The 22,840-nt window shown below is 40.3% G+C and overlaps 1 protein-coding gene across 5 annotated transcripts in view; it reads left to right on the plus strand.

Moving 5' to 3' along the window:
* The window catches only part of LOC138723162 (leucine-rich repeat-containing protein 7-like), a 175,350-nt gene that overhangs the window by 136,465 nt on the left and 16,045 nt on the right, over positions 1 to 22,840 (plus strand). For 2 of the 5 annotated variants that reach the window (XM_069862060.1, XM_069862059.1), the window contains exons 16-21: positions 3,185 to 3,385; positions 11,951 to 12,062; positions 12,288 to 12,468; positions 13,464 to 15,141; positions 16,841 to 16,990; positions 22,083 to 22,202. In XM_069862060.1, the coding sequence (XP_069718161.1) occupies positions 3,185 to 3,385; positions 11,951 to 12,062; positions 12,288 to 12,468; positions 13,464 to 15,141; positions 16,841 to 16,990; positions 22,083 to 22,202 (2,442 nt within the window). Of the gene's footprint in view, positions 1 to 3,184; positions 3,386 to 9,996; positions 10,120 to 10,641; positions 10,645 to 11,950; positions 12,063 to 12,287; positions 12,469 to 13,463; positions 15,142 to 16,840; positions 16,991 to 22,082; positions 22,203 to 22,840 lie in introns of all 5 variants that reach the window. The other 3 variants (XM_069862063.1, XM_069862062.1, XM_069862061.1) reach the window with 3 other exon arrangements.

A 22,840-nucleotide genomic window follows, 5' to 3' on the forward strand; every position in this document is an offset into this window, starting at 1 on the left:
TCTGAAGGCTGAGACAGTCCAACTCCAAAACATATTTCCTGGAGTTCTTACTTACCTGTTCTCCCTCTCATCTGCAGAGAGAGGGTGTAAGCCAATGTTGTAGTACATGAGTCTGTTTCTGCATGAGATTCCTCCACAGCCATATAAAGTCCAATGTTCCTCTCCTCCCTAATGATACTAATGTCTTCTGCTCAGATCAAAACATGAAATTTTGCAGCTGACACTATGGTTGTTGCTTCTATAGAGAAGAACTATTAAATGAAAAGCTAAGCAAGGAGCTAGGAGCTGGTCAGATACTTCCATTTGTGTACCTTGACAAGAGCACCTCTCCTCTTTCATGTCTCAGTGTGTACACCAGATGCCCATAGATACCTATAGTTTGTAAAAACTGAAAGTAGAGAAATAAAACTGTTCAAACCTGTGAGACCTTGCCAGGCTGTGAAAGGAAAAGATGTTAATAAGGTACAAATGCTCATTTGCATCCTTCTGGTATGTCTGTGCTCTTTTCCAATAATGTCAATACATGTCCCTATGTGAACAACCACAGAAGTGTTGTAAAGACTTTTTTGACTGAACCATTCACCAACCTGCGTTTAGATGTATGCACAAGGACTAAAAGCTGGCTGATGGAGCCTTTTGAGAACTTGGCATGTGTCACTCCATCCATGTGTTGCAGTAGGTCTTAGGGAGGTTTTAATGTCTGTTTTTAGCAGTTTCACCAGACTTTTATGGGGTGAAGGTTAACTTAAATTATCAGTAGGCAGTGACCACAACACTGGTAGCATTTTATAAAAGCACGTGTAGTTTTTCATGTTCTATTTTTCATAGTTAAAACTGAACTCTCAGCCAGCTGTATGTTAAAATAGATTTGGTAATTGAAATTGTTTGATGACTTCTTCCATCCAGATCTTTGAATTTTCAAAGCTCTCTTTTCAGGGTTATGCTACTATCGATGTAGCATTAAACATACAAGAATGGTATTGACAGGGAGTGCAGATTTCCTTCACAATGCAATGCAAAGTAAGTCTAAAACAGTGGTGAAGGTATCTGTGTTCCAGTGGATATAGCCCACCACAGCTGCCAATATTTTCACTCTGATATTAATACTGACAGTAGTACGAAACTCTTGCTGAAATACCTGTCTCTGACTTTTCTATCTTGTGGAAGTCCTTCAGTTAGTTTTCCCTTGCCTAGTACTTACTGAGGATATACTCTACAATTTGACATTTAGCTACGTTTGTCTGTAGACCTTATGCTTAAATCATGGTGTGGATTTTGTGAAAGAGCAATTGCCTAATTAGGCCACAACTAAATACGATTTCTTTCAACCGTAAATCAACCAGAGCTTTAGTAATGCTTTACAGACTTAATTTATTTTTTCTGTTGAAATTCTTTATTAACATATGACATCATAGTCATACATTTTAACGTTTTATGTTAAAGTCATGTCAGAAACTATTATACGTAATGTTCTATATTCTATTGTGGTTCAGAATTGTATGCTAGTATTTCATGTAGTTTTATTTTACAAATCAATCATGCTTTTGCTTCTAAAATATCCCCATCAACGAAACATAGTCATTTGAATCCAAAATTACATTTTTTGTACTCGTTAGGCATTTAAAATCCAATGACAATAATAGTGAGTGAGCTACTAAAACTAAGTTCCCTTTGCTTACTTCATGCACACAAAGAGGTAAAAGAGAGTGGTATATGCTTCCAGCTACTTAGCACATAGGAAATGTGGGGTAATTTCAGATTTCACAGCCTCATAATCAGGGGCAGTTATCCTGATGCATCCAGCTTGCGCTGGGAGCTGTAATTTTACTTCATTGAAGGATTTTATTGCATTTCCACCCCAAATTCAAGCCCACAGAGTGTTGCAGGCTCAGCCAGTGCCTTCTGCGTTTTAGCTGACTGTATTTGGTGGCTGTTAATATGCACTCAGCAGTGGGCTTGCCACTCCGCAAGGTGTGCTCTTTGTGAGTTGTGAATCTCAAGTTTGGTGCTTAAGCCACAACTGCCTTTCGCCGCTCAGAAAAAGGCAGAGGGGAAAAGGCAGATTTGCAGTGTGAAGAATGGGAGGGCATGAGATGCTCTGTAGAGGAGAGGGACTTGCACTGAGATGGAAGTGTCTGCTGCAGGCTGGGCTCAAGGGACAGGTCTGCACTCTCTGCACAGCCCAAGCTGCCTTGCTGAGGTCGTGCTTCGTTTGGATGCACGCTTTAGTTTCCTCCTCCTTTTCTCACAATGTGATGTGATGTTCAGCAGACCAAATGTCTCCATGACCAGTGGAGGCATGAGGAGAGGTCAACATCATGTATGTCGTCTTTCCTTCTTGGATCATTCCTGATGTGTTCATTTGCTGCACCTTCTCCTCACAGCAATCTGCTGTAGTGTAATGTCTTGTGAGACAATGGGGGGAGGTATCATCCATGAACCTTCGCAGCCGCTCTTCCCCTTTCACTCAGCCCCAAGATTGCATAGAGTTGTCTTCAAATTAGGATTGCTCTGGACTTGGGAATGTTTCTCTACTGCCAATGATAACAATTCTAAACTTAAAATATGGAGATTTCTAGAAAATCAGTAGGTCTGTCAGTCAGTTAAAGTGCTATTTGGTGTGACTTAGGGTGACTTTTCTGTAGTGATTTGAGTCTGTTTTCATGTATTTTCTGTATAAGAAGAGAGTAGGGTACACTTGAGTGCATGTATGTACATTATACATCTCAAAGAGCAAATAGCTCCCAGTAGATAAGATTCTGTTCTCAGCTGCCATAGATAATTCATATTAATTCAGTACACTGAATACAGCTAAATTAATTCTGCATTTACACCAGTATTGTTTTGAAGAAGTGTAATTTAATATGTCAGTAGTCTCAAGTAAAGTGTAGAAGTAAAATACAATACTCTCACAGGGTAAAAGATAGGCTTGTAGGGAACCATTCCCATCCATTATTTTATGTCACTGAAATTCCGTTATAGGTTGACATAGTGTAATTGAGAGCATTTTTCAGTCCTAGAACTTAAAAATACATGAAGATAGCTATATGTAACACATTACCTCAAACAGATTAACTAAAAAATTGAGGAATTTGCACTTAGTCATAGTACTGTAACCATGGTTTTAGTTTGCATGCTGTTTTCATTTTGTATTTGTGCTTTAATTCTTTTTATGAATGTTCAGGTTGAAATAAATCTAAAACGTTATCCCACTCCATACCCGGAGGATTTAAAGAATATGGTAAAATCAGTTCAAAATCTGGTGGGCAAAACAAGCCATGGAGTACGGCCTGAGAACTCAGCACCAACCGTGAACAGTGAACAAACTGTGAAAGAAAAGTATGAGCACAAGTGGCCCATGGCACCAAAGGAGATTTCAGTGGAGGTAATGTAAAAGGATCGTTGTTCCTCTCAAGAGTTCGAGATGGGGTTTTAACATAACTCCACCAAATGATATTCTGCATCTGCTGTGAACTTCATACCTAACAGTTACTAGTTTCATTTCACAAAGATAATTTAATTCTATATTGAGTTGCTGCTTTTCCCAATCCTTCTGAGTTTATCAGACTGATTTTTTTTTTGTTATAAATCTACCTAGATCTGAATTTTAGTATTGATATATACAAGCACTCTCCTAAATTTTAATGATGTGAGGGTCTTGCATATTAGCAGGAGAATGGACCTGATCATGATTTACATCTTAGACTTAAGTAAGTGTATTTCTGCATCAAATATGTTAATAACAAACCAGTTTGTCTGTCTGTCCTTCCTAAGCCATTAGATTCTGCTTCTTCTGTTCACGTTACATGCAGCAGATACCAAATTACCCTTTACAAAAGTTAATGAAGCCAAAAGGAATGCTTCCTCAACTGCAGAGAACTTTAGATCAGACACTCTTGAACCATGACTTACAGTGAGTTGCAGAATCTAGCCTTTAATATCTTTGCCAGGAGTGGATCGGTATGCAGAGTAACAAAGTCTTCTAACTTGAGTACAGTCACTGAAAGGTAAATTCCTATATCCTGCAGTCTTGTGCAAAGCAGATACAAATAGCTGAAGCTTGGTCTCAAAGGGCATCTACTTGTTAGTGTTCACAGTAAAGACTTACTTTGTACAGGCACGAGTTATAAATAAGGGAAATCTTTTGCACTGGCAGTATGTATTGATGATTTCTAACTTGGACAGGTCTGCAACAATACCAGTATTCCTGAAAATCTTCATGAAGTCTTAATGTTCAAAAGAAAGAAATGAGTAAAATAAATTATCAAATTGTGTTTTCACCCTTTTGTTATTTAAACATGTGATAAATTAATTGTCCTTGAAATATCCCTGTCTCTGGCTAGTCACATATGCTGAATTTTTCTTCATTGATTTTCCCTATCCTTACGCAGATTGGCTATTCTCACACATGCAGCAGTTGCTGTAGATGCTGTCAGTTCTATGTGGTTTATTTATAGTTAAACATTTTCATTTCTTAAAAAAAAATTATTTTAAGATGGCTTCAGAAGACTTTCTTCAGAACTAGGCAGAGTTTCAATTAGTACTTAAAACTAAAATAGTTAAGTTGAATTGTTCATGTTTTTATATAAATCTGAAATCTTAAATTTCACCATGATTCCTTTTAAACCATTAGATTCTTTCTTACTGTGTATCTGGTCTTTTAACCAACTTATACCGTGTGGCATGAGTATTTATGTGGTCTGCTGTTGTTGCTGAATGTATACTATTTATTTAGTATAATCTAGCTTTTGAACATGAATATTCTTCATAGATTTCTACTGGTTTGAATGATCCCTACTGCAAACCCATATATGTTATCTATCTGGGATTCGAATTGATGTTGTCTGACAAAGACATTAGGTGTTTGGTCTCGTGGCTGTATCTGGTGGCATAGACATCAGAAACAGGAATCTGCACTGTTGAAGTTGCTGGTAAACTAAATGTTAATTGTTAAACCAAAATATGAAGACCCCAGTGAAGGGAGCCACAGCAGAGTCTTGTGAGTATCCGGAGTCTAGTGATGCTTCCACTCTGGAGATGGAGGGAAAGAGTAGTTGGCAGCAACACCATAAAAGACTACAGTTACTTTTAAATGCATGTGTGACCCCATACTATGTTCTAACATAGAAAAAGGGAAACACAAGTTTCATTGTTACATTTCATTCTTTGATAAAAATGCATTCACTTTTGCAACAGAAAAACAATGGTATCTAGATTTTCTGTGACTGTACCTGAGCTGTTAATTCCATGAGAAGCGGAAGTTGTATTCTACAGAGAGTGTTGAATTGCTGAAGATCCTGTGGTAATTCCTGTGGTGCAATTAAATAATGTGATTGCAATTTCCTATTTAATTTTCTACTTCACGCAAGTGATGTGAGTGCATGACTCTTCCCATTGTATCAGTGAAGATTTTTTTTTCATCCTCTATTGTTATAATAGTGAAGATGGTGGAACTTTGTCAGATTTTAATTTTCCTAGTGTACTGAGTCAAGACTAGTAGCACAACTACCTCATCAACCAAAGAAAAGAGAGAAAATGTTCTTGTTGTTCATGCAGGATGGTGTACACATTTTCCTTTCTTTGGCTTCTTGCACGAAGATAAAGAAGATGTATGGGAAACTGAAGAAAAAGTCTGGATGACTTTGTGAATAATATTAGCATAATTTTAGTTTTAACGCATTAAATAAAACATAAATAAGCTCCATTTGCTTTTCAGATAATTAGGGGATGTGATCTAAAGCCTCCAGTTAAATTACAGTTTGAAAATGCAGGTGTGTTCTCATATAGATTAAGATTGAAGACAGTTTCTAATAACAACATAATTTAATTTCAGGTGCAGTGCTCATTTTTCCATACTCAGAGGCCAGATAAGCTGGTTATTTTCTGATCTCTTTTGGATTTTCTTGCAATTAATTTACACATGTCTCTATACAAAACTGTTTCTAAATAATTAAAGGGAGCATCTGAAATGAGTAACAAGTTATATTTCAAATCCTCTGTATTATCCTCCACCTCTAGTTATAATAAGCAAACGATTAATTGTCAATTCAAATAAACCTCTTCATCATCTTAAGTAATTTTGAAAGATGAACATTTTGGACAAAAAGAAGTCTGGGGTGACTTGGTGTGTTGTGTAGCCTTTCCGTGAGGAACAATGAGAAATACCACAATGAACAGTTAAGATCTTAACAGTTAATATTCTTGATATGTATGCATTGTCAAACTGGAAATACGTCTGTATAACTTGCATCTTTGGATTTAAAAAAAAATTCTAGTCTGACCTACAGCATTCCATCCCTTGTGCTAAGTCCTAGCAGACTTATTAATACTGTGTAAAAAGGAGAGATTTTTATTCTTTGAGTGATCTGATGCAGATGCAGACACTAGTGCTAACAGCTAGAAAAATAGTGCCTCCACTGTATTGGATCTTCTGAGACCTTCATTTCATCTTAGTCAAAATAAGACCTCAAACATTTTAACTCCTGACTTTGCTATTCTGTGGGTTTGGGTTGTGGTGGGGGTGAAGACTGTTCTTTTTGGTTTGTGTTTAATGAAAGTTTCAGAGACTGTCTTAAAAGATCATCTGGCCTTTTCAGGAAGACTTGCACACTCTTCCCCAGGAAGCTTGGCTTCAGTTAATTCAGTTGATGTGTCCACAGTGGGAGCTATTTACCCCTAATGAGATGCACAATGACAGACACTGCTGATTGGGAGAGAAATACATGCTAAAGGTTTCTGGTTTGTATCTGCTTCAAGCCCATACTTTGATAAGCTCTTTGCAACAGAATTACGTATGTTTTGCCACAAGTCAGAAATATCTTCATTATAGAGTTTTGGATTCACCATGGCACAAAAGACCTTTACTGAGGCTGTGACCTTGCTGCCTTCTTCTCAAAGGAGAAAGGAGGCAATGAGTCACTTGTCTGGATGTCTGACTCACCAGAGACCTTTCTTCAGATAGGATGTCAAATGTCTTAAATTTCATTTTGAGCTTCTTTGGCTTCTGCCTGAACTTATCTAAGTGTCTGGACTGGAGGGGCTGCCTCCAAGATAAAGCCCACCTTCCATAAAATCAGTCCTGGGCTGACATCACTGGACCTCCTGAGGCTACAGCTTTGTCTGTCCCCACCTGCATGAGGACTCTGGAGGTGCAGTATTGCGCTTGATACAAACTTGTATACACAGAGCACAAAGGCCTGATTTATGTTTGATGGACCATGAAGTGGCTTTTTTGCAAGAGGCCAGAAACTCTCCCTATTGGCAACAGGCTTGTTGACATGTGGCAGATAGGAATGGTTGGACTCTATGATCCAAGAGGTCTTTTCCAACCTGGTGATTCTATGATTCTATGATTCTTATGTATGCAATTGAGTGCATTTCCATTTAGATAGAGAGCAACAGAAGCTTGTTTCCTCCAGAGATGGGAGAGCACAGGGAGTGCAATTCACATATCAGGGTGTTGTAACTCAAGGCAGTACTGAGACCTCTTTACTCGCACTGGAGACCACATACAGAGCTGGACAACAGCCTCTCCATGTTTTATAACTAGGATGATGATAGAAGGTCTTCCATCATCTGTAGTACATGACTGATGACTGAGTAGATAAGCATCAGCAGTTTAACTTTACAGAATTCTGACCATGTTAGCTAACAGATTTAGCCATATGAGATTAAACTACTGAAATGGACATTTTCATTCTAAAATACATCTTTGTAGGCAAGGGATCTCTAACTTTGATTTCTCTGGTGATAGATAGTTCTGGTCAGTTCTTGGGTGCAGCCTCTTGGCTGTATTTCTGATCACCTGAATAGACGAGGCTCCTCCAGCCACTTGCCAGTCCAGCAGACTGCAAGGCAGAGACACACATGACAGAAACAGTCATTCTGCCCTACCTGATGACAACTTTTTTCCAGGATCTATGTCTTTCCATGTGGAGTCACAAAAACTACCTCTGCCCTACTCTGTTCCTCATGCGATTATGTCTCCTTTTAAAGCTTTATCGTATGTCTGTGATTGCCTGCTGGGCCTGAAAAGGTGAGAACTCATTGCATCAGTGCCGTAATGTTGTGCTGTCTGCTGTGTCACTTCTGCAGATGGAAAGTGTGTTGGGATTCCTTTGTTCTCCCACTTTCAGATCCAATATCCGCATTCAGAAGTTTTCGTTTCACTGGTTCAGTTTTATCACAGAATCACAGAATAACGAGGTTGGAAGAGACCCACCGGATCATCGAGTCCAACCGTTCCTATCAAACACTAAACCATATCCCTCAGCACCTCATCCACCCGTGCCTTAAACACCTCCAGGGAAGGTGAATCAACCACCTCCCTGGGCAGCCTCTGCCAGTGCCCAATGACCCTTTCTGTAAAGAATTTTTTCCTAACGTCTAGCCTAAACCTCCCCTGGCGGAGCTTGAGGCCATTCCCTCTTGTCCTGTCCCCTGTCACTTGGGAGAAGAGACCAGCACCCTCCTCTCTACAACCTCCTTTCAGGTAGTTGTAGAGAGCAATGAGGTCTCCCCTCAGCCTCCTCTTCTCCAGGCTAAACAACCCCAGCTCTCTCAGCCGCTCCTCATAAGGCCTGTTCTCCAGCCCTTTCACCAGCTTTGTTGCTCTTCTCTGTACTCTCTCCAGAGCCTCAACATCCTTCTTGTGGTGAGGGGCCCAGAACTGAACACAGTATTCGAGGAGCGGTCTCACCAGTGCTGAGTACAGAGGGAGGATAACCTCCCTGGACCTGCTGGTTTATCTTGTATAAACATCCTGTTTGGGGCAGCCTTCGGTTCTAATGGCTACTTAAACCAGCCTTTCTGGAAGCTGCTGCTGCGGCCAGAAGAATGGAAGATATTAAAGAAGAGGTGGAAGATCCTGACTCTGCTTTCTTCTGGGATAATCCCATGTCTTGGGGTGACTCTCAGTGCCTTCCTGGATTAGTGGCTGGATTTTATTTATATCAGTCTGAAAACTGCTAGATTAGACAGCAAAATATCCAGAACTGTGGCTGTCTTTCACATTCTGAGCTTCAGATAGAGTTAATTTTATGATTTTTGTCAGGAGAATTCTATTTATTGGGACTTTGGAACTGTTGACCTACAGGCTTCTGCCATTTTCTGTGCAGAGACTGTAGTGTGGGTGAGTGGCTCAGTGAGGCTTTGTTAGAAAAAACGCACTACTAACTGTGGTTCTCAGGAAGGTGCCTGTGCCTTAGGTAGTCTTGCTTGTAGCCACCTGGCTGCATTTGTTCCTACACCGTCTGTGATCTCCTTCATTCTACCTTTGAGGTTTTAGAAAATTCTGGACCAAGTAACGTTTGCGTATCTATTTTACTTTTCTATTTGAAGGCTTTATATTCTTTGCAAGCAGAACTTAAGAGTTAGATTATTCTAAAAATTCCATCTCTCTAGATTATAATATAATGTTCTTGTATTATCAATATCAATAATAGGTGATATTTCTCTTTCCTAGTTATTTTAATGGATTTTACAATGTATTTTCTCTTGGGAAACAGATCACCATATTTTTCTGTCCTCCACCTATATCTTTCTCTGGTTAGTCCTAAGAAAAAATTTCTGACACAACAGTTTCATTTATGTCTTCTCTTTGTTCTTGCAGTTGGTCCTATTAATAATGCTTTTTTTTTTTTTATTAGTGACCTTTTTGTTCTTGGGCTTGTAAGAGAAAGGGTCCTCTTAAACAGAGTAGAATTAAATGGAATATGGTTTTGGTTTTTAACAACATATTTCACTTTCATGGCATAGGCGTGTTCACAAATACCAGACTAGTTCTTTCAAAAGTGTATTGATTTTTATTGGACTAGCTGGACAAGGGGCTGAAAAAAAAAGAATATAACAGAAACTGATTTCAGGCACCTGAAATAAAAACCTGTGTTTGTTGTTATATCAAAGATGGAAGTACTGGTTCTTCGTATCTTACAGCAAATAATTTTACTTTTATCTTACAACATTTGGAAGTTTCATGGGACTATATTGGGGTTCTAGGTTCCAGACAGAGAAAACACAGAATTCCAAAAGAGTCCCCTGTCTGATACAGACAACACTCATAAATCGACTCTGGAAAACCCAGACAAGAAGGATAAAGAAGAGCATACCAAAAGCTCAGAGGTACAAGAACCTTAGCATGCACCGTGCTTCAAAGGTGGAGAAATTCACACTCTGCAAATGCTGTGCACTTTTTTATTTCCTGAAAAGTGGTTTTGGATGCTTGTACATTTCACTAAAAGGTGATTGTGCTGCACTGGAAAAATAGCTTTAAGTCATGTGTACAGTACTACTGTTATATCAGAAATACCACGCACAACAAGGGATCTCTGCATGTAAAAGTAATTTAAAGTCTTGAATATGTTACACCATGAAAGAATCAGCATGTGGCTATTTTTGCTTAAATGTTAGCACTGAGGAAGTGAATTAAATGGGCTGTGAAGACACCTGTTCTTTGCTCTTTCGGTATGGTACTACCTCCAGTAGAACATCAAATGCAGAAGGATTAAAATATCTGTGTAAATTTAATTATATTTTTCAAGGATAAATCACATGGCAAATGCTTCTACAAATCTTTGTTTCCACTGTTACTACAAAAAGTAGTTAATGGAGGGTTTCTGAAGCTTTTCTCCTTATGACTAAAAGCAAGTAAGTTTTAAAAATATTGTAGCATTTTACATTTTAATAATGTGGGTTTGGTTTAAGTACTCTCATTTTAAATTGTTTCTCTGAGTATTTTGTCTCTCTCCTTTATTGACTTCACTCTGCAAAATCACTTGAGTACCTTTAAAAACAAAATGTCAGGGTGCAGAGATCCTCATTGTGTCTCCATTAGTGTAAGTTTCCTCCCTCCTGTGTTTCTCCTAACCATTTCCTTCCTTGTGTATTCTACTAATTATTGATTTTCTCCTAATATCTGTCAAAAACTTCCTCTTTTTAACTAGATACTCTCCTTCTCCAACTTCCATCCTCTTCACGAAAAGCAGCTCATCCTCTCACTTCCAAGATGATTCATGTTTCTCACACCTCTCCCCACAAGGATCTTAATTGGCATTGGCATGACCTCCCAGTGTTTCCAGGCCAATCACCACCAGTTCTTCTTCCATTATATTTCCCTGAGTCCATGCACCAGGACTCACAAAGTGGGTTTCCCATTTGCTCCTTCTTCTGACTCCCTTCCCCTCCTGAGGAATACTGGTAGTGTCATTCCTTACCCTGTCTCCCCAAGGCACCCATCTTCAGGTCAGCATGCTTCTCATTTCCAAACTTTCTTCCAGGGATAAGAAGATTGCCTGTTTATGTCTTCATTCTCTTCTAGCTAATTCTGTCCTAATTTAAAATATCTCTTTCTAAGACTACATCTTACTTTCTTTCTACTTTTTAACTCATATTGTTTTCGGTATGTATCCTGTTGCTGGCTACAACAGCACAGCAGTTGTGCAGGGCAGTCTTTGAAGGTCAAGATTTGCTGAACTCTCACTAAGAAGTGTATGAAATCTTAATTTAGTGAAAAACTCTTCAGAAACAAAGAAATTTTAATGAAGTATACCTAAAAGGACAGTTGAATCTATGGAAGGACTTGTGCAACACAAATGAATGACGAATACTTACTCCTCAAATATATGGAAGTTTACTCTTAATTTTTTATTTATTTCTACTGGCAACTTGCATTTTGTGACCTTTACTTCATCAAAAATGGCCTTGGTGTATCTTGCAAGTCCCATCTGTTTTATCTACATTTTCAGAATGAACACATCACTATAACTTTTACAAGTATTTATGTAGGACTAATTGGAATTTTCAGCTGACAAATCAGCATGATTAGACACTACCCATATGGTGGGCTTTTGGTGTGTTGTCACATTCGTGAGAAGAAGGCTATGAAATGTTTGTTCGTTGCATTTTGAAGTGGACTCTGTTTCCTATATTTACTCTACATTATTATATTCCTCAGGATGCTTTTGGACATCCTGCCAGTGAGATGAGAATAGGGGAACTTCGTCCTTCCATGCCAGAGACTCCGTTGTACCCACCCAAACTTGTTCTTCTGGGTAAAGAGAAGAAAGGTACTAACTTGACTTACAACCTTTTAGATGAAAGCATATGTAATGTACACAGATAGACATGTAACTTCAGGTGTTTGCTTCACTCTGATTTCAAAATATATTAAATTCATGTTTGTGCACATATATATATATGTATCTTCATAGTATCTGTTAAAAATATTATTTCTCTGGAGTTTAGTTTTCAAATTGTTTGCTCCTAAAATTGCTTGCTGTGTTTTGTTTCAGAATCAACAGATGAGTCCGAAGCAGATAAGATCCATTGTCTGAATAACAGCGTTTCCTCAGGCACTTACTCAGACTATTCCCCTTCCCAGGCTTCCTCAGGGTCCTCCAATGCGCATATTAAAATGGGGTCCTTGCAGACAACGGCTAAAGAAGCAGTAAATAACTCTTTGTGGGGGAACAGGTGGGATCATCTCTCTTAACACAGCTTCAGGTCACTTTTCGTCTTAGGTTGTCACATGAACTATCTGTTAAGGCATTCAGCTAAAACAATGCAGCATTTTTACCCTGGGTTTGCAGAGGTGTAGCTTTTCAAAGCTCAGGCTGGGCAAAGTTGGCCACCCAGTCATACTCCATAATATAGTCAGTAATTCTACAGCTTAGTTTTCAACTACACATAGTTTTCAACTATGTGCTATAACGAGATATTAAAAGGGCCTAGTAACTGAGCTACAATTATTCTGCCCTGTGTGGTCCTGAGCTGCAGCTAGCTATAATTTAGCGTAAATAGCAGAGTGTATGTCTCTCGTATTATTGCCGTCCTGAGCCTCACTCTGCCCTGGACCTACAAGAACAACACAATTCTTTGAAAGTTGTGATTTGCATTGGCTGTCAGCAACCTGAAAGTGCTCTTGTACCATACCAGGAATGCCCTGCCCTGTCTATTCTTGCCATAAATCACCTAATGTAGTTCCATCCTAAATGTAGTTACATCCACAGGCTCTTCTCCATTAAAGAGAAGCTGGAGTCTTCTCATTGGAGAGGCATAAAATCTCAGTGGTGAGAACATGAACAAACTCAATCTGGTATTTTGTTTTGAAAAAGAATAATGTAAGTGTAAAAAAATCTTTCCCTGCACTCACAGAAGATTATTTTTAAAGCAGGAAAATATGTTCAGCTGGATTTATATGAATATGGCATTGAGCCACCCAGGACTTCTGACTGACTGCTTCGTTTCTCTGTGTATGTATTTACTGCATCTGTACTCCAGTGCAAAAAACTACTTCAGCCATTTGTGCCAAACCAGTGGCACAAGGTGCACATCTCATAGTACAATCTGAAAGCCAGAGTATAGATGGGACAATATTAAATTGCTTTAAAATTCCATCTTTCTGAAGGTTGATCATGTGCTCTAATAGAGAGCATTTTATCTTGTTCCATTCTGGTTTGGTTTTGCAGGTTGGCACAGTCATTTCCACAGCCCCTTGAAACAAAGCCATTGCTGAGCCAGCGGGAATCTGCTCCGGCGGGGAACCTGCCACAGCGCACCGACAGGCGCCCGCTGAGCGACACCTTCACCGACAGCTGGAATGACAGCTCGCACTACGATAACACAGGGTTTGTTGCGGAGGAGAGTGCGGTGGAGAACCCTAGTGCTAACCACCTCCTGAGCTCAAAATCTAGAAGCACATCTGCACACGGACGCAGGCCGTTGATTAGACAAGACAGGATAGTTGGCATTCCCCTGGAGCTGGAGCAGCCAACGCTCAGAAACACACATGAATCTGAAGTGCCTCCTCCCAATCCTTGGCAAAATTGGACCAGAACCCCTAGTCCTTTTGAAGACAGGACAGCTTTTCCTTCCAAACTGGAAAGCACCCCTACCACCAGCCCTTTGCCCGAGCGGAAAGATCATGTCAAAGAGTCTCCTGAGATGACTAGCACTTTCACTCCAGGAATAGCATGGGAATATCATGATTCAAATGCTAACAGAAGTCTCACAAATGTCTTTTCACATATCCACTGTCGCCCAGATCCTTCCAAAAGTGTTATTTCAATCAGCAAGAGTACAGAACGTCTTTCTCCAATGATGAGGGATTTGAAAACTAACAAATTTAAGAAGTCACAGAGTATTGATGAGATAGACATTGGTACATACAAAGTGTATAATATACCCTTAGAAAACTATGCATCTGGTAATGAAACTGTAGGAACCCATGAGAGGGTGGACAAGCTCCTGGGCCCAGAGCACGGCATGCTGAGCATGTCCCGCAGCCAGTCAGTCCCCATGCTGGACGATGAGCTGCTGACCTATGGCAGCGTCAAGGTGCAGCCGCAGCAGAAGTCGTCTGTCACAAAGAAAGTCTACCAGTTTGACCAAAGCTTCAACCCGCAGGGAGCAGTGGAGGTCACAGCGGAGAAGAGGCTACCACCGCCTTTCCAGCTCAACCCCGAGTACATTCCCCAGCAGACTAAAAACTTGCCCCAGGAGCTGGTCAGTCCTAGAGCCTACCACGGCTACCCCCCTGTGGAGCACATGTTCTCCTTCTCCCAGCCTTCGGTGAGCGAGGATGCAGTCGGTGTCCCCTTTGCGAGCCAGGGGTCTCGGCCGGGGTTCTTGAGGAGAGCGGATTCGTTGGCCAGCTCCACAGAGATGTCCATGTTCAGGAGGGTCAGTGAGCCCCATGAGCTGCCCCCAAGCGATAGGTATGGCCGACCTCCGTACCGAGGAGCTATGGAGCGCCAGGGCAGTATATCAGTCTCTGAGTCTCAGTTCCTCAAGAGGAATGGCAGGTACGAAGATGAGCATCCTTCCTATCAAGAAGTGAAAGCCCAGACTGGAAGCTTTCCAGTTAAAAACCTTACACAAAGGAGGCCATTGTCTGCAAGAAGCTACAGTACAGAGAGTTACGGCACATCCCAAACCAGACCGGTTTCAGCGAGGCCAACAATGGCAGCGCTGCTGGAAAAGATACCGTCAGACTATAACTTGGGTAACTATGGCGACAAGCCTTCCGATAGCAGTGATATAAAGACAAGGCCTACCCCTGTGAAGGGAAATGAGAGCTGTGCTAAAATGCCTGCTGACTGGAGACAACAGCTACTTAGACATATAGAAGCTAGAAGGTTAGACAGGGTATGTTTGGCATTTCTCTGCAATTAATGCCTTTAGTTGTGTGTTTTGGTATGTCAAACTATTTGCACGTACAGTGGTAATCACCAGAATTCCCAGTAATGAAATTCCTGCATTGGAACTGGCCCACAAAGAGGTCTGGGGTGCTCAAAAGCAGCTGGAGTGAGGGGTTCCCGGGTAAATGGGTGATAAAGAGTCTCTGCACAAGTAACGCACCACGGTTCACGTTACTGTTGTAGTAACTGCTGCAGCACGTAAAAAATCTCTCCTGCTGAATTCCACCACTTCAGTAATGATTTGAGAGCTTTAAAAGATGTTGGGTACCTCTTTGCAAAAGGCAATAAAAAGTAAAATGATGTATTTTAGCTTTCATATCTCTGTTGGTGGAGGAGATTTAAAGGTAATTCTGAAATTCAAAGATCACTAGATATACACTGCCACTGTTTTTAACAAGGAATATAATTATTAGTCCTTTTACAGTAGGAAATTATGCTTATTTACCTTCTATACAAAACAGTACAAGTACTCCAGTGCATGATTTCTATAATGATCTTGACTATTTAATGATCTACTTAATGAATTGAATTTGCTTCGTAATCTGAAGTGATTGTGAAAAATTACTCTCATGAAATGCGTAAGTTAGTTCCAAAGTGTGTCCATATACCTATTTTATGCTAGGTACTCACAAGTTTGGTGTCAATATATAGTCATTATCTTCAGCTTGCTTGGATGTGTTGCATATTAAAATATCATTAAGGATCAGATGGGTAAACTTTATAAACTGACTTGTAGGCTGAAGCTTTTCCCACATTTCAGCCATTTTCCTTGTGTTGTGTAATACTGACTGGGAAATATCTAGTACCTAGGCAAAATAGTGCACCCCAAGTAGAGATGTTTCTGGTGGAAATAAACACTTCCCAGATGTTTAAGAGATATCTTACAATGTGTATTTGCTTAAGAAATACTTTATCTCATGGAAAGCTGACACTGGTGATTTTATGTAGTTAAATTGAGTTCACAGTGATCCCTGCAGGTGCCAGCCAGATAGGTTCTAGTTGTTTGCAACATCTGATAAGCAAAGCTTTATCAAGCTGGGATGTCTGATGGAAGTTTTGCCGATGAGAACACCTGGGCACCTCAATGCAGCAGCTCCTCCAGGAGAAGATGCTGCCCACCTGCCCGCAACCCACGGGATGCCAGTCTGTGCAAGACCTGGGTGCCTGCTGTGCTGGGCCCAGCCAAACCTTGTCCCCATGGGCAGCTGCTAGCCAGGGAGCCTTTGCAAAGCTCGTGAGATGGTACAGAACCACCTTGTAGAGGGCTTCTTTCCTCTGCCTTTCATGCTCTTTTATGCTAGATACAGGTTTTCTGGCCCATCTGTGGTTGCGCAAATGTACCAAAATTTGGCCATATTTGCAAAATAAAGACTTGTACTATGTTATAAAATGCAATTTTCAAACTACAGATAACAACATATTTCATCTGCCGTCAGCGTTGAGTCTTTTATGGTATCCATTTTATGTATAACTAGCAATGTATTTGCTTCCGTGTGACCCAGTGCATGCATCAAAAAGCTATTTATTTCTTGGTACTGTTTGTTTGCTTAAACTAAAACTTTGTGAAATTAACCATATATGTGTGATACTTAATTCGATGAGCATGTGTGTTCATATCCTGTCACGTGGTTGTTTCCTCTACTCAGACCGCTGCTTACAAACACAACACAGTTAGCCTTGGCATGCTGCACTCTGGAGGGTTTTCAGCAATGCATGCCGGCAGAAGCATGACTTTAAACTTGCAGACTAAATCTAAATTTGAAAACCAATTGCTTCAAGAGCTACCTCTACCGAAAGTAAGTATGGGATAGCCAGCATATACCAGCATTACAAAATAAATTAATAATACTCCTTGCTTTTTCCTGTTTTAGCTTTTGCCTATTATTCATGCTTATATTATACCCATCCAAAAAGCAAAGATGATAGCAATACAGTTTTCCAACTCAATAATCTTGCTTTTTGGATTACGTAGCTCACATGGCTGTCATTACTGCTTTCTGCTGTCCTGTTACAGACTGATGCGATCATTTTCTCAGTGATTTAAGCTGTGCACAGAAATGGAGAAAGGGTTTTGTTTTGTGACTGTTGGATCTTAGTAAAATTAATGTAGAAATATTTAATATGCATTTAAATAGGCTTCAAGAGACAGGAATTTTAATATTTGAACATTAATTGGGTATGCTGCAATAGTTAATGAGCTTTGAAGACATGCCTACCACACCTAATTTTAAACTCTTATTGAGTAATAGAAGGATAATAATTTTCTAATTTTTTTTACTGTTTACAGCTATTAACAATATATTGTTGATAAGTACATACATACAAAATTATACACAAACAAGTGGTTGATGGGAAAAGCACCTATGACAAGCCAGAGAGGTACATTACTCAAGTATTTTCAGAGTATCAGCAAGGAGATGCTGAGATGTTGTTCTGTATCATGTACAGCCCCACCAGAGTCACAGCAGCAGCCAGTTGCCAGACTCTTGCAAGCAGTCACACTGTTTAGGTTGCACAGAATGGAAGGGGTGACTGCAGTTCTTAGAGTGACATGCGTTGTTCAGTGTCCCACTGCTTTAGCATCAGTAGCTGTTGGTGCAAATTAGCAACATCTCTGTGAGTAATTAAAGGGTAACAGAGCACAGATCCAGGCGCTGAAATGTGATCATCTACGCTGTTAATTGCTGGGCTGGCCTCAGGCATAGAGTGACCCTGGCCAGCTGGCACTCTCCCAGGCAATCCCTGGCTGGGAATCCAGAGCCCGCACTAGCCAGAAATTCCCAAAGGATTGTTTCAATGCCCAATTTATGAGTTTAGATCCAAGCCTGTTTAGAAGAATAAGATAATGTGATGTCAGCAACAAGAACAGATTGTGCTGGCTGGCCAGAGGTCAGGCCTTGGTACTGCTTCGCTTACTAATGCAACCGTAGGCATCGAACACTGAATTTCGAGGCAAGCTGTGGCAGGTTAGCAGTGCGCACGCACACACACACAGAGGTCATTGTCAGGTTTCTCCTGCTGTAACTTACTTTCCATGCACCATTATTAATGTCATTTACATCTCCCTTTCAGCTGTCCCTGGATTTACAAGTCCTAATGTTAGTGTGTGCTTCTCTGTTGTTCAGTGGATGACATCTAGGTCAGATCTCAGTCATAGATGTGTGTCTGTTTGGACACAGCTTTCCAGTGTTGGTCATACTGTTTTTTTTCTTTCAAATAATTTGTTTGTTTCTTTGGACATATACTAATTCTCGTCACAAGTCCTTGAAAGAAGTCCATTTGGTATTGACTCCGGATAATGGTACTATTTTCAACACACATTTAGGAATAAGGTATTATATATCACTTTAATGGTTTTAGACTGTAGATGAATATGGATACTAATATATGGATATCGGAGGAGTTTCATGAAACCATTTAGGGTGACATGTCTTCTGTGAATTGTTCTGCTTTCAATTTCACCGGCATTTCATTGCTACATACCCATATACAGTGTGATGCTGAACTACATGAGGGAGGGGTGTATTCTATTACTGTACTGTTGGGAAAGCAGTGAAAATGTATTGTTGAAACATAAACTGAATGTTTAGTATCATTCTAAAAGATTCTGCATTTCTTAATGAATCAAGGCCACAGCAGCTTAATATTTGCCACCTCTTTTTCCTCTTTCTTATGGCCTAGACTCAAGAGAGTAGTGAATAAGGTCTTGTTGTCCAGTGGAAGATCAGGAAATCAAGTATAGCAATTACTTATTTTGAGAAAGTTTATTACATCGATTCTACTCCCTGTACAAAATGTTTGAACTGCTGCTTTTCATTTTTTTACCTAGACTTAATAGCTATGAGATTTGTTTGCAGTCTGTGCCCTGTCAGTGAATAATATTGCAAGTAGACAAATACATTTTACTGCAGAAAATGAAAAGAAAAAGCTGTTATCACAGAATTTTCCTATTTATTGAGAAAGCAGAAGGCACGCTCTATATTTTTTCTTTTCCATTTTGAGTGCAAGCTCGCCTCTGCAGATCATGCAGTCACTTACAAAAACAGCACAGCATTGTCTGCAGTGACAAAAGAGACACTTTTCAGAAGAATGCTTTTGATTTTGAGCATCCATCTCACCGTTTTTTTAAAAGTTTATGGTTTGGTGCACTTCACTCTCAGAAGTGTACAGTACCAGCTCCCCTTAGCGATAATAAGTGTGTTAACGTGTATCACTTGGGAGGAAAAACAGAAGTTCCCTTAGGAGGCTGCCTCGCTAATCCCCTCTGTCTCTGCGTGGTGAGGTCATATAGCACATTGTATAAATCCACTGCACGTCAGAGCCTCATGTTCCTTGATATGTGGGTGACTCTGTAAGGCATGGCTTACGTTGGAAAGATGATGGCCTTTTTTTTTTCATAGTTTTTTTAGTACTCCTCAGAGCAGAAACTTTTGTTATTATATTTTCCATTGTAGAAGCTGTTTACTGCCTTGGTCTCAGATGATGTACCCCCATTTGGATGAGGATTACATGGGGAAATAGACTTATAGAATTATAGAATCACTAGGTTGGAAAAGACCCACTGGATCATCGAGTTCAACCATTCCTATCAACGACTAAACCATTCCCCTCAGCACCTCATCCACCCGTCTTTTAAACACCTCCAGGGAAGGTGCCTCAACCACCTCCCTGGGCAGCCTGTTCCAGTGCCAATGACCCTTTCTATGAATTTATTTTTCCTGATGTCCAGCCTGAACCTCCCCTGGCGGAGCTTGAGGCCATTCCCTCTTGTCCTGTCCCCCGTCCCTTGGGAGAAGAGACCAGCACCCTCCTCTCTACAACCTCCTTTCAGGTAGTTACAGAGAGCAATAAGGCCTCCCCTCAGCCTCTTCTTCTCCAGGCTAAACAACCCCAGCTCTCTCAGCCACTCCTCTTGTTCTCCAGCCCCTTCACCAACTTCATCGCTCTTCTCCGGACTCACTCCAGAGCCTCAACATCTTTCTTGTGGTGAGGGGCCCAGAACTGAACACAGGATTTGAGGAGCAGTCTCACCAGTGCCGAGTACAGAGGGAGAATAACCTCCCTGGACCTGCTGGTCACTCCGTTTCTGATACAGGCCAAGATGCCATAGCAAACAAGGCAGAATGTCTGATTCCTGAGTTTCCTTAGGCACAAAGAACCCTCCCTGCACCCAAACTGGGACCCACGTTCTGCTCTAGATGAGCAGGGCTCAGTCCAGAGCTTGGGACCCCTTGGCAGGGGAGAACCCTTGGCACTGTGTTCATAGTCCTGGAGGTCTGTCCACATGAAAAGGGTTCATTGCGTGTGAGGGATTCGAGGTGTATCTTCAAGTTTCCTGCCTGTCCCTACACCAGCGTACAGCTCTGGGCAGAGGTTTGGCAGTGTTAGAGGATGCTGTGCTATCCAAGAGAGCAGCAGAACTGCTGCATCAGGCACTGGGACCAGTGTCTGCTGAGCTGTGAGGAATAACCCATGGAAAAAGTGTTGACACTCTCATTTTGCCATTTTTAATACGTGGAAAGAAAGCTCTACAGAGAGGTCTTGTGATTTCAACAGGAGAACTGTTTTACTGGTGGTTTTTATTATAAGGAAAATCACGTTTCCTGTTTTTCCAAGAAGACTTCTTGAATGATGGGAGATATATAATGAAAGTTTTCTTTGCTTTTAGATAAATAAGGTTGATTTTTTTTTTAACTCAACCCCTGAGGACTATAATTTACATCAAAATCTTCTTATATTTATTTTGAAAGGATTTTTAAGTTTGCATTAAAAAAAAAAGTTCTTAATTGACCAGTTACCAGCTTTAATATTTCAGAGCAGCAGTTTCATTTGTTCTTCATTCATTGAAAGAAATCTTTCATTTTTTTTAATCTAAGCTGAGGAAGAAAATGCTTGAATGACAGAGGGGAAGAATAGACTTTTTTAATGCAATTGCCTTTAATCAGCACTGAAGGAACAGCTAACTGAATTAGCACTACAAAATGCTAAGTGCTGTCAGTGGTAGCACAATGTTGGCATTTTGGAAACTGGCACAAAAAGCTGTACCCCTGTCAGCAGAATTCCCAGCTATGGCAAAGAAATACAGAGAGACAGATAACAGCAAATTAGGGTGGGACACAAAAATTACAAACATCCTCAACAGTGCTAAAACCAAGTAAAAAAAAACAAAAACCAGGAGGAAAATTGACGAACAACATGTATGTAAGGAGAGAGAAGTGGAAAATAATCACAGAAGTATCAAGCTCAGTTAGGAAAATCTAAATGAGTGTTATGTCCATTCCTATTCAGGAAAGCATTTAATTCATGGTTAATATTGTACAGTGATATCTGGTAACCTAGAACAAGACCAGCCACAGCCTAGAAAGATGTTTGTGAGAAGCACACGACACTCACTGATACACAGAGCGTAGCACAAGGTGACAGTAGTCACAAGTTCAATATTGCCATTAATGAATATTTTCTCAAGAAAATATAAGCATATCATTTAATCTTGTTTCAAATACTTACTAAAAATGTTTTTGATGCTTGAATGACCAGTAAGAAAGTTCTAACTCAAATCATTAATGGAAGCCTGTCTGCTTAATATGGAACTTTGCCAGCATTTGTTCATCCAAAAATAATGAGTTATGTTAAATGAATTTTCTCTCTTCTCTCATCATTCATTATTCTCATTATTTCTCTTACATATCTTTCAAGATCTCCTGCTTGCAGAGTCCCACAGCAATATGATTACACATTAATGAAATACCATAGAAATTTAAAAGTATTTCCATTTTAGCAATAATTTGTTACAGTTTAACTGGGCTGATTACTGAAGTAAATATGAAGAGAGCATTTTCTGTCATGGTGTGACAGTGACTAAAGGCTGCCCTACCATTTCTGCAACAGACCCCATCACAGCAGAGCAGCATCCTGGACAACGGGCAGGAGGAGGTGTCTGTGACCAGCCAGTGGAATCCCTACCCGCTGGGGCGACGGGACGTGCCACCGGACACTGTCACCAAGAAGGTAAGCAGCATGAACAAAGCTGCTAGTGTAGCTATGGTTGTCTTCTTTTCCTAGCGAATCACTAAAGGAAGGAAGACAGGTTAATGTGAACAGGTTTGGGAAACATGGTTTTGTTTCAATGTTTAAAGCACTAATCATTATTAATTAAGGATGGTGGTTTTGTGCCTGCTACCTGGTTTTGTATTTATTTATCCGAATGCTAGAAGTTACTTCTATAGTGTGTGAAATGTGCACAGTGGACTTGGCGGATGTATTCCTGCATGTATCAGATAGCGATCAGCTCCCTCTTGTCCTGAAAAGAGAGGATTTTTCACTTCAATTACATTCTTCAGTTCATGACAAAAAATGAATGTGTTGAGATGGAAGCCAGCCCAGTGTCTGGACAGTCACAGACATTTTGGCAGAGACATCCTAGGCACACATCAATTACTGATAAACTCCCTGTAAAGGGTTCTAATTTCTAGTACCTTGTGGCAGTAGATATTAAATTCCAGTGCTTGGATCTGGCCTGTTTCTATGAAAACACTGGCTGCTTTCTCCCAGCCCCAACTTGGCTCTGTCCATCAGCTGAGAAATTGCCATTTTTTGGTACTCTAATCATAAAGCTGGTGAATGGAGGATCTTGACAAACAAAATTG

The sequence above is a fragment of the Phaenicophaeus curvirostris genome, chromosome 8, assembly GCF_032191515.1.
Source record: "Phaenicophaeus curvirostris isolate KB17595 chromosome 8, BPBGC_Pcur_1.0, whole genome shotgun sequence".
NCBI classification, from domain to species: domain Eukaryota; kingdom Metazoa; phylum Chordata; class Aves; order Cuculiformes; family Cuculidae; genus Phaenicophaeus; species Phaenicophaeus curvirostris.